General features: G+C 43.2%; 1 protein-coding gene across 3 annotated transcripts in view; it reads left to right on the plus strand.

Moving 5' to 3' along the window:
* LOC143767153 (uncharacterized) overlaps window positions 1–13,177 on the plus strand; it is a 132,810-nt gene that overhangs the window by 15,671 nt on the left and 103,962 nt on the right. For 2 of the 3 annotated variants that reach the window (XM_077255200.1, XM_077255202.1), the window contains exons 1-2: window positions 1,491–1,988; window positions 2,105–2,257. In XM_077255200.1, coding sequence (XP_077111315.1) covers window positions 1,911–1,988; window positions 2,105–2,257 — 231 coding nt within the window. In that variant the 5' untranslated portion in view covers window positions 1,491–1,910. Of the gene's footprint in view, window positions 1–1,490; window positions 1,989–2,104; window positions 2,258–13,177 lie in introns of those variants that run through there. The other variant, XM_077255201.1, reaches the window with a different exon arrangement.

A 13,177-nucleotide genomic window follows, 5' to 3' on the forward strand; every position in this document is an offset into this window, starting at 1 on the left:
TGGCACTTGGCCACTCTCTTCCCACTCCCTGTAGCGGTGGGATATGGGGTAATGAAGGGTTAATGCCACCTTTCTATTGTAAGGTGACATTAAGCCAGATTAATAATGGAGAGGCGTCAATTATGTCACCTATCCATTATTAATCCAATTGTTTGAAAGGGTTAAAACACACACACACACATGATTTAAAAGTATTTTAATGAAATAAACACAGCGGTTGTTTTAATAATTTATTGCTCTCTCAATCCATTTTCAGACCCTTGCTTGGCAAAACAATAAACACACAATATACATACCTTCTCTGATGTCCTATCACGTTCCATGAAGTACTCCATCTGGAGGGGTTAACTAATATTACAGGCACGAGCTGTGATAAACCACTCGCTCGTGCCTGTAATCCCCGGGTGCTGAAAGGAAAGCAGTGATCTATACTTACATTCAGTCGCGGTGATGCGCCCCTGCTGGATGTTCTCATGAACTGCAGCCTGGGAACTTTTTCCCACGCTCCAGGTCATATGAGGACATCCACCAGGGGGCGCATCACCGCGACTGAAGGAAATGTAGGTCAATGACCTACATTTCATTCATTCGCCGGGGATTACAGGCACGGAGCACAGCTGCATTTGCAGGGCTCCTGCCTGTAAAATAATTAACCCCTTCAGATGGATTACTTCGTGGGACGTGACGGTTCAGCTGAGGGTATGTATCTTGTGCGTTTATTATTTTGCCAAGCGAGGGCCTGGAAATGGATTGAGAGAGCAATAAATTATTACAACAACCGCTGTGTTTATTTCATTAAAATACTTTTAAATCATGTGTGTGTGTGTTTTTTAACCCTTTCAAACAATTGGATTAATAATGGATAGGTGTCATAATTGACGCCTCTCCATTATTAATCTGGCTTAATGTCACCTTACAATAGCAAGGTGGCATTAACCCTTCATTACCCCATATCCCACCGCTACAGGGAGTGGGAAGAGAGTGGCCAAGTGCCAGAATAGGCGCATCTTCCAGATGTGCCTTTTCTGGGGTGGCTGGGGGCAGATGTTTGTAGCCACGGGGGGGCCAATAACCATGGACCCTCTCCTGGCTATTAATATCTGCCCTCAGTCACTGGCTTTACCATTCTGGCGGAGAAAATTGCGCGGGAGCCCACGCCAATTTTTTCCGCAATTTAACCCTTTATTTTAGCAGCTACAGCGGCCAAATTTTGCACATACACACTACTAACATTAGTAGTGTGGAATATGCAAAAAAAAAGGGGATATGAGATGGTTTACTGTATGTAAACCATGTCTCATATCCTGTCGGGTTTGTGAAGGAGAAATGCAAAGCCGGCAATCGAATTACCGGCTGTTCACAGATATCGCGCTGAATGAAATATAAATACAGAATATATATATGTGTCTCAATGACATATATATATATATATACTGTATATATGTTTTCCCGAACATTTGAGCACATAAATCCATTAGATGTCGGTTTTGCAAGCTTGCGAGAAAATCTCGGCATACGGATGCCATACGGATGTCACACGGATGTCACACGGATCATTTGATGCGAGGAAATCGCATCCTCGCACTGCACACGGATCACTGTTTTTGAAACATTTGTGCGATTCTCGGCCGTGAAAAACGGACCGTTTTTTTATACGTTAAGTGTGTCCCCGGCCTTACTTGTATTGTATTCTTTGAAATTGCTAGTGCTTGTGTATATGAGTCCAGTGGGCGGTCCTACTCGGCGATTGACAGCAGTTTCTGTATGCACAGTCATATAGGGGAGACTGTCAATCACTGAACTGGTTGCCATTTGTATGACATAGTATTCTTTTATATTAGGTATTTGACAATTGTTACTTTACATTTTTTTCCCTACAGGTTGAAGACGATAGCTCTGACCTATATAAAATGGACAAGGAAAGAATACAAATGGCTGAGAGAATATTAAACCTCACCCTAGAGATAATCTACCTCCTGACCGGAGAGGTGAGGGGTTGTTATCTCTTCTATCTTAAAAAAAAAAATTAAAGCTATGAAAAGTTGAAAGGAATGTATAGTGATGTAAAGTGACTTAGAGGTGTCATGGTCTCTCTACTGTACAGGATTACATAGTAGTGAAAAATGAGGGTGAAGAATGGAGCAGGAACCAGGTCCCCATCACGGTGCTTCCTCCTCTCTCACTGATATATAAGGGCACAAGCTATTGGGAGATCCTGGAACTCATCAACAAGATCAGTGAGCTGCTGACTGGACAGGTGAGCGCTGCTGGTATGATGGGACACTATACAGCAACACCTAGGGAGGCGTCTGTATGGTGACCTTAGTGTGTATGGAGGCAATATAGCCAAAAGTATGGTGTGCAAAAATAAAGCCCCTCAAGCCTGACATTGCTAGTAGTCTAGGAATCTAGACCACTATATCAACAATCACTAGAAAAAAAAATATTTCAAAACAATGATTAGGTATAAATCAGTGGGGAGTTGGATCCCTGTCAGCACAATAATTTGAACTCTTTTACATGTATTGTCTTTGAAGCTACAAGTTTTGTTTTCACAGCATCTAAGTATTTTAACCCCTTAATCCCATATAACGTACTATCCCGTCGAGGTGACCTGTGACTTAATTCCCAGTGACGGGATAGTACGATCGCGGCCGCGTGTCAGCTGACTATCGCTGCTGACATCTGGCACTATGTGCCAGGAGCGGTCACGGACCGCTCCTGGCACATTAACCCCCAGGATACTGCGATCAAACATGATCGCAGCGTTCCAGCGGTACAGGGAAATATCGTGCAGGGAGAGGGCTCCCTGCGGGCTTCCCTGAGACCCTCGGTACAGGGCGATGTGCTCACCTTGTACCGAGCGTCTCCTCCCTGCAGGCCCCGGATTCAAAATGGCCACGGGGCTACATCTGGGCCCTGCAGGGAGGTGGCTTACCAGCGCCTGCTCAGAGCAGGCGCTGGTAAGCCTGCAGCCCCGCATGTCAGATCACTAATCTGGCACATTGCTCTGAAAAGTGTCAGATCAGCGATCTGACCCCATAACATGATGCCCTCCCCTGGGGCAATGTTATAAAGTAAAAAAAAAAAATATTCACATGTGTAAAAAAAAAAAAAAAAATCCTAAATAAAGAAAAAAAAAATATATTGTTCCCATAAATACATTTCTTTATCTAAATAATAAATAAAGAACAATAAAAGTACACATATTTAGTATTGCCGCGTCCGTAACGACCCCACCTATAAAACTGTCCCGCTTCAGTGAATGCGGCAAAAAAACGAGGCAAAAAACAACGCTTTATTATCATACCGCCGAACAAAAAGTGGAATAACACGCGATCAAAAAGATGGATATAAATAACCATGGTACCTCTGAAAACGTCATCTTGTCCCACAAAAAACGAGCTGCCATACAGCATCATCAGCAAAAAAATAAAAAAGTTATAGTCCTCAGAATAAAGCGATGCAAAAATAATTATTTTTTCTATAAAATAGTTTTTATCGTATAAAAGCGCCAAAACATAAAAAAATGATATAAATGAGGTATCGCTGTAATCGTACTGACCCGAAGAATAAAACTGCTTTATCAATTTTACCAAACGTGGAACGGTATAAACGCCCCCCCAAAGAAATTCATGAATAGCTGATCTTTGGTCATTCTGCCTCATAAAAATCGGAATAAAAAACGATCAAAAAATGTCATGTGCCCCAAAATATTACCAATAAAAACGCCAACTCGTCCCGCAAAAAACAAGACCTCACATGACTCTGTGGACCAAAATATGGAAAAATTATAGCTCTCAAAATGTGGAGACGCAAAAACTATTTTTTGCAATAAAAATCGTCTATTAGTGTGTGACTGCTGCCAATCATAAAAATCTGCTAAAAAACGCTATAAATAGTAAATCAAACCCCCCTTCATCACCCCCTTAGTTAGGGAAAAGTAATAAAATTAAAAAATATATTTTTATTTCCATTTTCCCATTAGGGTTAGGGCTAGGGTTAGGGGTAGGGTTAGGGGTAGGATTAATGCTAGGGTTTGGGCTAGGGTTAGGGCTAGGGTTGGGGCTAGGGTTCGGGCTAGGGTTAGGGTTTCAGTTAGAATTGGGGGTTTCTACTGTTTAGGCACATCAGGGGCTCTCCAAACGCGACATGGCGTCCGATTCTAGCCAATTCTGAGTTGAAAAAGTAAAACCGTGCTCCTTCCCTTCCGAGCTCTCCCGTGCGCCCAAACAGGGGTTTACCCCAACATATGGGGAATCAGTGTACTCAGGACAAATTGGACAACAACTTTTGGGGTCCAATTTCTCTTGTTACCCTTGGGAAAATAAAAATTTGGGGGGGCTAAAAAATCATTTTTGTGGGGAAAAAATGATTTTTTTATTTTCACGGCTCTGCGTTATAAACTGTAGTGAAACACTTGGGGGTTCAAAGTTCTCACAACTCATCTAGATAAGTTCTTTGGGGGATCTAGTTTCTAATATGGGGTCACTTGTTGGGGGTTTCAATGTTTAGGCACATCAGTGGATCGCCCCGTCAGGGCAGCGGGGTACTCGGTACCGGGTCCTTCGGTTCACGGGGGTAATGTCACGGTGGCTGACCCGGTCCGTTGCCCTGGGACGTCCGTATAAGGGGAAAGGTCTTTACACTGTGTTCCAAATTATTATGCAAATTGGATTTAAGTGTCATAAAGATTTAATTGTTTTGTTTTTCAAATAAACTTGTGGATGATATTGTGTCTCAGGGCTCAATGTATCACTGAAATCAATCTTAAACACATGTGATAATTGGTTTTCCAGGTGATTCTAATTAAAGGAAAACTACTTAAAAATGATGTTCCACATTATTAAGCAGGTCAAAGTTTTCAAGTAACATTGGAAAGAAAAAGGATCTCTCTGCTGCCGAAAAGCTTCAAATAGTGCAATGTCTTGGTGAAGGGATGAAAAAATTAGAAATTTCCCGAAAACTTAAGTGTGATCATCGTAGTGTTAAGAGATTTGTGGCTGTTTATGAGCACAGATGTGTTTATGCTGATAAAGGCATAATGAGGAAGATTTCTGCCAGGCAAGTTCATTGGATTAAGAGAGCAGCTGCCAAAATACCATTACAAAGCAGCAAAAAGATATTTGAAGCTGCTGGTGCCTCTGAAGTCCCTCGAACCTCAAGGTGTAGGATCCTTCAAAGGCTTGCTGTGGTGCATAAACCTACTATTCGGCCACCCCTAAACAGTGTTCACAAGCAGAAATGGTTGCATTTCCAAACAGTCTTGTTTACTGTTGAGTGTCGAGCAACCCTGGATGGTCCAGATGGATGGAGTAGTGGATGGTTGGTGGATGGCCACCATGTCCCAACAAGGCTGCAACGTCAGCAAGGAGGTGGAAGAGTCATATTTTGGGCCGGAATCATGGAAAAACAGCTGGTAGGGCCCTTTAAGGTTCCTGAAGGTGTGAAAATGACCTCTGCAAAGTATACTGTATAGAGTTTTTGACTGACAACTTTCCTCCAAGTATAAAGAGCAGAAACGTGCCTTCAGGAGCAAAATCATCTTCATGCATGACAAAGCACCGTCTCATGCTGCAAATAATACCTCATTGGCTGCTATGGGCATAAAAGGAGATAAACTCATGGTGTGGCCACCATCTTCCCCTGACCACAACCCTATAGAGAACCTTTGGAGGATCATCAAGCAAAAGATCTATGAGTGTGGGAAGCCGTTCACATCAAAACAGCAGCTCTGGGAGGCTATTCTGACTTCATGCAAAGAAATACAAGCAGAAACTCTCCAAAAACTCACAGTTCAATGGATGCAAGAATTGTGAAGGTGATATCAAAGAAGGGTTCCTATGTTACCATGTAACTTGGCCTGTTAAGATGTTTGGGAGTTAAATAGCTTTTTTGTTTAGTGAATGTGACCTCCTAATGCTGCAAATTCCACAAATGAGCATTTTCAGTTCTTTAAAACATTTCAAATGTTTAGAAATTCTACTGTGCCTAATAATTTGGAACAGTGCAGCTTGAGGTTTTATTCATTTTGGAGATTATACTGTTATCATTGGGAGGTTTCTTCAATAAAATTCGATGTATAATCTAACGGGTGATGACTTTTATTAGACTGACTGTCATTTGCACCAACCATTTAGGAAAATCCGATAAAAATGTCAGTTGCATAATAATTTGGAACATAGTGTAAAGGAATAAAGTTTGTGTTCGTGACGCAACCTGTGGTATTCGGTCAGGGTGACCGACGCTGCTTTAAGGGGTCCGCTGGGGTGATGTTATGGCAGCTAGATGGTATACCTTCCCACAGGTGAAGTATATCCCCAGGGCTTTCCGATGTGTAGATGGTGGATGGTGAGAGGCGCAGAGAAGAACGAGGACACAAGGTTGCCGTCTCTTTAACTTTACTGAAGACTTCAGCATCCACAGTCCAGGGCACCAGACCACAGGACAGGCAGAGTCTGGCCGGTTTGGAGGCAAGTCCAGAGTTCCCTTGTCCAGGTGGAAATCAGTAGCCTTCCTCTAGCGCTGCAGTGTTGTAGTCCCTTATTGCTAAGCTTCTCATAAGGTTCTCACAACTGTTGTAGATGTTATGTCTCTCTCTCTGTCCCCCGGATAGGATAGGACAAACCCATATGACTGGTGGCTTGAGGCGGTTTATAGGGACTCTATCATGCACCAGCCTCTAAGGGGTGCCACCGTGCCTCCTGGGTGTAGGGCGGACAGGTAACGTGAAATTAGCTGTCCTGCCGGTCTCTGGCGCAAGGCATAAAGATCATTACTCCCTCGGTGTTCCGGCTACCGGGCTTCTGCGCCTCAGAAGGAGGCAGCCTGTGTAGGGCTGGTCCCCTTCTGATATCCACTCCTTTGCTACGACTTCTTTGCATGCTCGCTGCAATACAGTTCTGCCTTCAATGTCTCTTTCTAGGAGCTGCAGCTCTGAGGGCATGCACAGCTCCGTGTCCTTCTCCTTTGCTCTCTGACAGGATCCCACCCCTGCCAGGGACCAACTACCTGAGCGAAGCTCAGCCAGCAACTAACTAACTTTCCCTACAGGCAACCAGTTTTACCAATGTGGGGAGTGACCTAATAAATAGGAGCAAGAGCTCCCCCTGGTGGCCTGGAGTGTGAAATGTGTTGCAAGTTTGTGATATCTGGATGCAGTTATTCTTCTTTGCCTCCAAACGTAGCATCACCTTCCCCGAGAGGAAAGCAATACCACTGTGACGACCAGGACCCTGGGGCGCCGCATCAGTGGCTCACCAAACGCAACATGGCGTCCCATCTCAATTCCAGTCAATTTTGCATTGAAAAGTCAAATGGCGCTCCTTCCCTTCCGGGCTCTGCCATGCGCCCAAACAGTGGTTTACCCCCACATATGGGGTATCGGCGTACTCAGGACAAATTGCTCAACAACTTTTTGGGGTCCAATTTCTTTTCTTACCCTTGGGAAAATAAAAAATTGGGGGCGAAAAGATCATTTTTGTGAAAAAATATGATTTTTTATTTTTACGGCTCTGCATTATAAACTTCTGTGAAGCACTTGGTGGGTCAGAGTGTTCACCACACATCTAGATAAGTTCCTTAGGGGGTCTACTTTCCAAAACGGTGTCACTTGTAGGGGATTTCAATGTTTAGGCACATCAGGGGCTCTCCAAACCAACATGGCGTCTCATCTCAATTCCAGTCACTTTTGCATTCAAAAGTCAAATAGCGCTCCTTCCCTTCCGAGCTCTGCCATGCGCCCAAACAGTGGTTTACCCCCACATATGGGGTATCGGCGTACTCAGGACAAATTGTACGACAACTTTTGGGGTCCATTTTCTCCTGTTACCCTTGGTAAAATAAAACAAATTGGAGCTGAAGTAAATTTTGTGTGAAAAAAAGTTAAATGTTCATTTTTATTTAAACATTCCAAAAATTCCTGTGAAACACCTGAAGGGTTAATAAACTTCTTGAATGTGGTTTTGAGCACCTTGAGGCCATGTGCACACGTTCAGTATTTTTCACGTTTTTTTCGGGTTTTTTCGCTATAAAAACGTGATAAAAATGCGAAAAAAACGCTTACATATGCCTCCCATTATTTTCAGTGTATTCCGCATTTTTTGTGCACATGGTGCATTTTTTTCCGCGAAAAAATCGCATCGCGGAAAAAAAAGCAACATGTTCATTAAATTTGCGGAATTGCGGGGGTTCCGCACACCTAGGAATGCATTGATCTGCTTACTTTCCGCATGTGGCTGTGCACACCATACGGGAAGTAAGCAGATCATGTGCGGTTGGTACCCAGGGTGGAGGAGAGGAGACTCTCCTCCACGGACTGGGCACCATATAATTGGTCAAAAAAAAATAATTAAAATAAAAAATAGTCATATACTCACCCTCTGATGGTCCCGGAGTGTTCCCGCCTCTCAGTGGTGCATGCTCTCTCTTCCGTTCCTATGGATAGTGTGGTTCAGGACCTGCGGTGACGTCGCTGTCTTGTGATTGCTCACGTGACCGTGACGTCATCGAAGGTCCGGAACCACACCATCTATAGGAACGGACGCCGCTAAGGAGGTCGGCTGTCTGCAGGTGAGTATAACCATTTTTTTTATTTTTTTTATTATTTTTAACATGATATCTTTTTACTATTGATGCTGCATAAGAAGCATCTATAGTAAAAAGTTGTTCACACTTGTCAAACAGTATGTTTGACAAGTGTGACCAACCTGTCAGTCAGTTTTCCAAGCGATGCTACAGATCGCTTGGAAAACTTTAGCATTCTGCAAGCTAATTACGCTTGCAAAATGCTAAAAAAACGTGAAAAAAACGCAAAAAAAAAAATGCGGATTTCTTGCAGAAAATTTCCGGTTTTCTTCAGGAAATTTCTGCAAGAAATCCTGACGTGTGCACATACCCTGAGGGATACAGTTTTTAGAATGGTGTCACAGTTGATTATTTTCTATCATATAGACCCCTCAAAATGACTTCAAATGAGATGTGGTCCCTAAAAAAATGGTGTTGTAAAAATGAGAAATTGCTGGTCAACTTTAAGGCTATGTGCACACGTTGTGGAATCGGGTGCAGAATTTCCTGCACAAAATCCGCATCTCCTGGCAGAAACCACAGGTGCCGATTTGCCGCGGATTTTATGTGGTTTTTATGTGGAATTGATGTGGATTTTCTGCAGTTTTTACCACTGCGGATTTCTATAATGGAAGGATGCAGAAACGCTGCTGAGCCGCACAAAAGAAGTGACATGCACTTCTTTTAAATCCGCAGCGTTTCTGCACGGATTTGTCCGCACCATCTGCACAGCTTTTTTTTCACTATTGATTTACATTGTACTGTAAATCACAGTGCGGATCTGCAGCATTTCTGCGTGGAAAAATCCGCTGCGGATCCGCACTAAATCCTCATCGTGTGCACATAGCCTAACGAAAAAAATTATGGTTACAAAATTGTGCTGATGTAAAGTAGACATGTGGGAAATGTTACTTTATTAAGTATTTAGTGTGACATCTCTGTGATTTAAAGGCATAAAAATTCAAAGTTGGAAAATTGTGAAATTTTCAAAATTTTCACTAAATTTCCGTTTTTTCACAAATAAACACAAGTCTTATCGAAGAAATTTTACCAGTATCATGAAGTACAATATGTCACGAGAAAACAATGTCAGAATCATCAGGATCCGTTGAAGCGTTCCAGAGTTATAACCTCATAAAGGGACAGTGGTTAGAATTGTAAAAATTGGCCCGGTCATTAACGTGCAAACCACCCTTTGGGCTTAAGGGGTTAAAGAGGAGCAGTCACCAGGGTAAAGTGGCCATATTTTATTCCCGCTGCTTTAGACAACATTTATTTTTAGTCTTGGATAGCATAACACTAGAGATGGGTAAATTTATTGGAGTGACATTGAACTCTACCTGAAATTCGCAAAAGATCTGTATTCTTCACGCGAGTTCAGCAAAGTGGAGGCTAGCTGGCTGCCATTTTGCTGAGCTGTAGAGGGTCGACAAATGGTAAAAAAAGAAAAACAACAACTGCTACCTCCTAATACTAATATCTAATGTATCGCTCACCTCGCTGGAAGTACCCACTGCTCGCTATCCTGATCCTCTTCTTTTCGCTGTCATGCGCCCCATTTCTGGCCTCTTCACCATAGGCTAGGACTTCTGGATGTGTCTAGGTCTTGGAGGTCACTGTGCATCATCAAGTTGTTGTGGCGTCACAACGTTATGACCTCCAAATCCTGGACATGCTCAGAAGTCCTGCTTATAGCAAAGAGTCAGAGATGCTGCAGGTGACGGTGGAAAGATGTCTGGACGGCGGTCAGTAAGTAGCAGGGTGGCTGGAAGGGTGAGCAATTAGGAGATTGCTAGGTAATTAGTATTGTTGCGGGTCTGGCACCAATGACTGATCGGGTGTTATTTGTTCAGGTGGCCACTGAATTTTAATATAGTCCATGAGCCGGGCCAGATATCGGTACCACCCGGAGTGACTAATTTTCTTTGGTATTTTTAGGTAGATGCATGTCTGTAGTTTATTTTTTGATATGATAGCCCTTACATATACGTAGCTTATTAACCCCTTCAGCCCTAGGCCTATTTGTACCCAAGTGCCTAAGCCAATCTGACCTGTGCCACTTCATGGGCTAATAACTTTGGAACGCTTTCACCTATCCAAGCCATTCTGAGATTGTTTTCTCGTGACATATTGTACTTCACGTCAGTGCTAAATGGGAGTCAATATATTTTACCTTTCTATATAAAAAAATGCTAAATATTCGGAAATTTTGGAAAAATCGGCAATTTTTTAACTTTGAAATTCTCTGCTTTTTACAAAAATACTGATACCCCCCATAATAGTTATTAATTTACACTCCCCACATGTTTACTTCATATTGGCATCATTTTGAAAATGAAACCTTATTGTTTTACGACGTAATAGGGCTTATAGTTTTATGCGCAATTTTTCACATTTACAGCAAAACCCACTTTTCAAAGGACCAAGTCACTTCTGAAGTCACTTTAAGGGGCTTACATAACAGAAACCACCCATAAATTACCCCATTTTGCAAACTACACCCCTCAAGCTGTTCAAAACTCATTTTTAAAAACTGTTAACCCTTTAGGTGTTCCACAGGAATTTTAGCAGAATGAAGGCGAAATTTCAAAATTTCATTTTTTTTCCAGATATTACATTGTAATCCAATTTTACCTGCAACCTAGCAAGGGTTAACGGCAAACCCAAACTTGGTTACCCTAATTCTGCAGTTTATAGAAACACCCCACATGTACTCGTAAACTAAAGTATGGGCACACAGCATAGCTCAACACGGAAGGAGCGCTATGTGGTTTTTGGGTGGCGGATTCACTGGAAGAAATCTAGGGGGCCATGTCACATTTGAAGGCTGCCTGAGGTACACCCACAGTGGAAACCCCAAAAAGTGACCCTATTTTGGAAACTACACCCCCAAGGAATCTTTTAGGGGGTATAGTGACCACTTTGACCCAACCAGTGTTTCACAGTAGTTGGAAACACTTGGTTGAGAAAATGGAAAAAGTGCATTTTTTACATGAAGGTGTCATTTTAGGCTCATTTTTTTATTTTTAAGAGGTGTACCAGCAAAAAATGCACCCCACTATTTGTTCACCAATCTCTCCCGAACACAACAACACCCGATATGTTGTCGTACACTGCAGTATTGGGGAACGGCAGGCCTCGGAAGGGAAGGAGCGCCAAATGACTTTTGGAGTGCAAATTTTACTGGAAGAAATCTAGGGGGCTATGTCACATTTGAAGACACCCTGAGGTGCCCCAACACACACACACACACTGACACATACACGTTCTGTGCTGAACAGGACTCTCCGGTCTTCTCTGCAGAGCTCCTATCTCCCTCTGCTTGCATGGAAAAACTTCCTTCCATGGCTAGAAGAAAACCATGCAAGGGACCTTCACCATCTGGATGAAACACTGAAGAACATCACAAACTTTCGCATCAGTGTGTCGCAGGGATCCTTCGAAAAGCTCTTGGATAATGAATCTTGCACACTTACCCTGAAGCTCTTTCAAGTTTATCTTGAGACCCTCAGAAATGAACAACTCTCAGCATTCTGGATGTCATACTTGGACATGGTCGAGACCATGCTGGCCCTGGTTCGAGCTTCAAGAGAAGGCAACTGGATGCTTCACCTAGGAGCAATCCGACAGATGATACCATGGTGTTTTGCCTATGACAAGGTCAACTATGCCCGATACCTAACCTATTACTATGCCACAATGTCTCGGCTGCCCATAGAACACCCAGAGGTCCATGAATACTTCATGCAAGGTGGCTTTTCGGTCCAGATCAGTAGCAAGAATCCTTTTGGACGAATTCCTGTGGACCAGACCATTGAAGAGACAATCAACAAAGACACCCAGACACCAGGGGGCACAAAAGGCTTCAGCCTCAAAGTTGGAGCTGTTTCCAGGTTCTACCTGACATCAGAGTACCGCAGTATGTACTTGAGGCAGCTGAGGGCCCTGGTAGGCCAACAATATACTGACTTCAGCCATTCAGACCTACAGGTGTCTAGGATTAGAAGAGATGAAGCCGATGTCCAATCTTTCGTTCAACTGCTGGAGACAGGTTGGGTGAACCCCTTCAACAAAGAGCATAATGGTGAACTTATCAGTTTGTCAACAGCGACTGTAGCACCACCAGATGTAGCCAAAGACCTTCAAGGGGCATACAGTATAGGAGAGGATGCATATCAAACATTCAAGGATGAGCGTTTGGGTACCGATAAGCCAACTACATTGTTTCATGACAAGATGACGAAGAACAAACTTAAAACGTTCTCTAACATCCAAATGAAGACACGCAGACAAGGTCTTGGCAAGGAGGTAATTTTGAAGGCTGACAGAAACCTATTTGGCCAGATGATACTTGTAGCTGAGAACAGAAAGCTACAAATGAGTGATGTCTTGACTCATCCCCTGGGTCCATTGCCATGGGCACTTGCCAATGGTGATGGGTCTATCCGCAAGACCAACAAGGCTGCCCTCGCAAGGGAGTTGGAGAGGAATGCTCGTCCTGCAGAAGTGATCCCCGAGCCCTCTGCAACCATCATTGATGGGATGAGCCTGGTTCAGAAACTGAAGGGAAACAATGCAACATTTGGCCAGCTAGCAGGCACAGCAATGAGTC

The sequence above is a fragment of the Ranitomeya variabilis genome, chromosome 4 (assembly GCF_051348905.1).
Source record: "Ranitomeya variabilis isolate aRanVar5 chromosome 4, aRanVar5.hap1, whole genome shotgun sequence".
NCBI classification, from domain to species: domain Eukaryota; kingdom Metazoa; phylum Chordata; class Amphibia; order Anura; family Dendrobatidae; genus Ranitomeya; species Ranitomeya variabilis.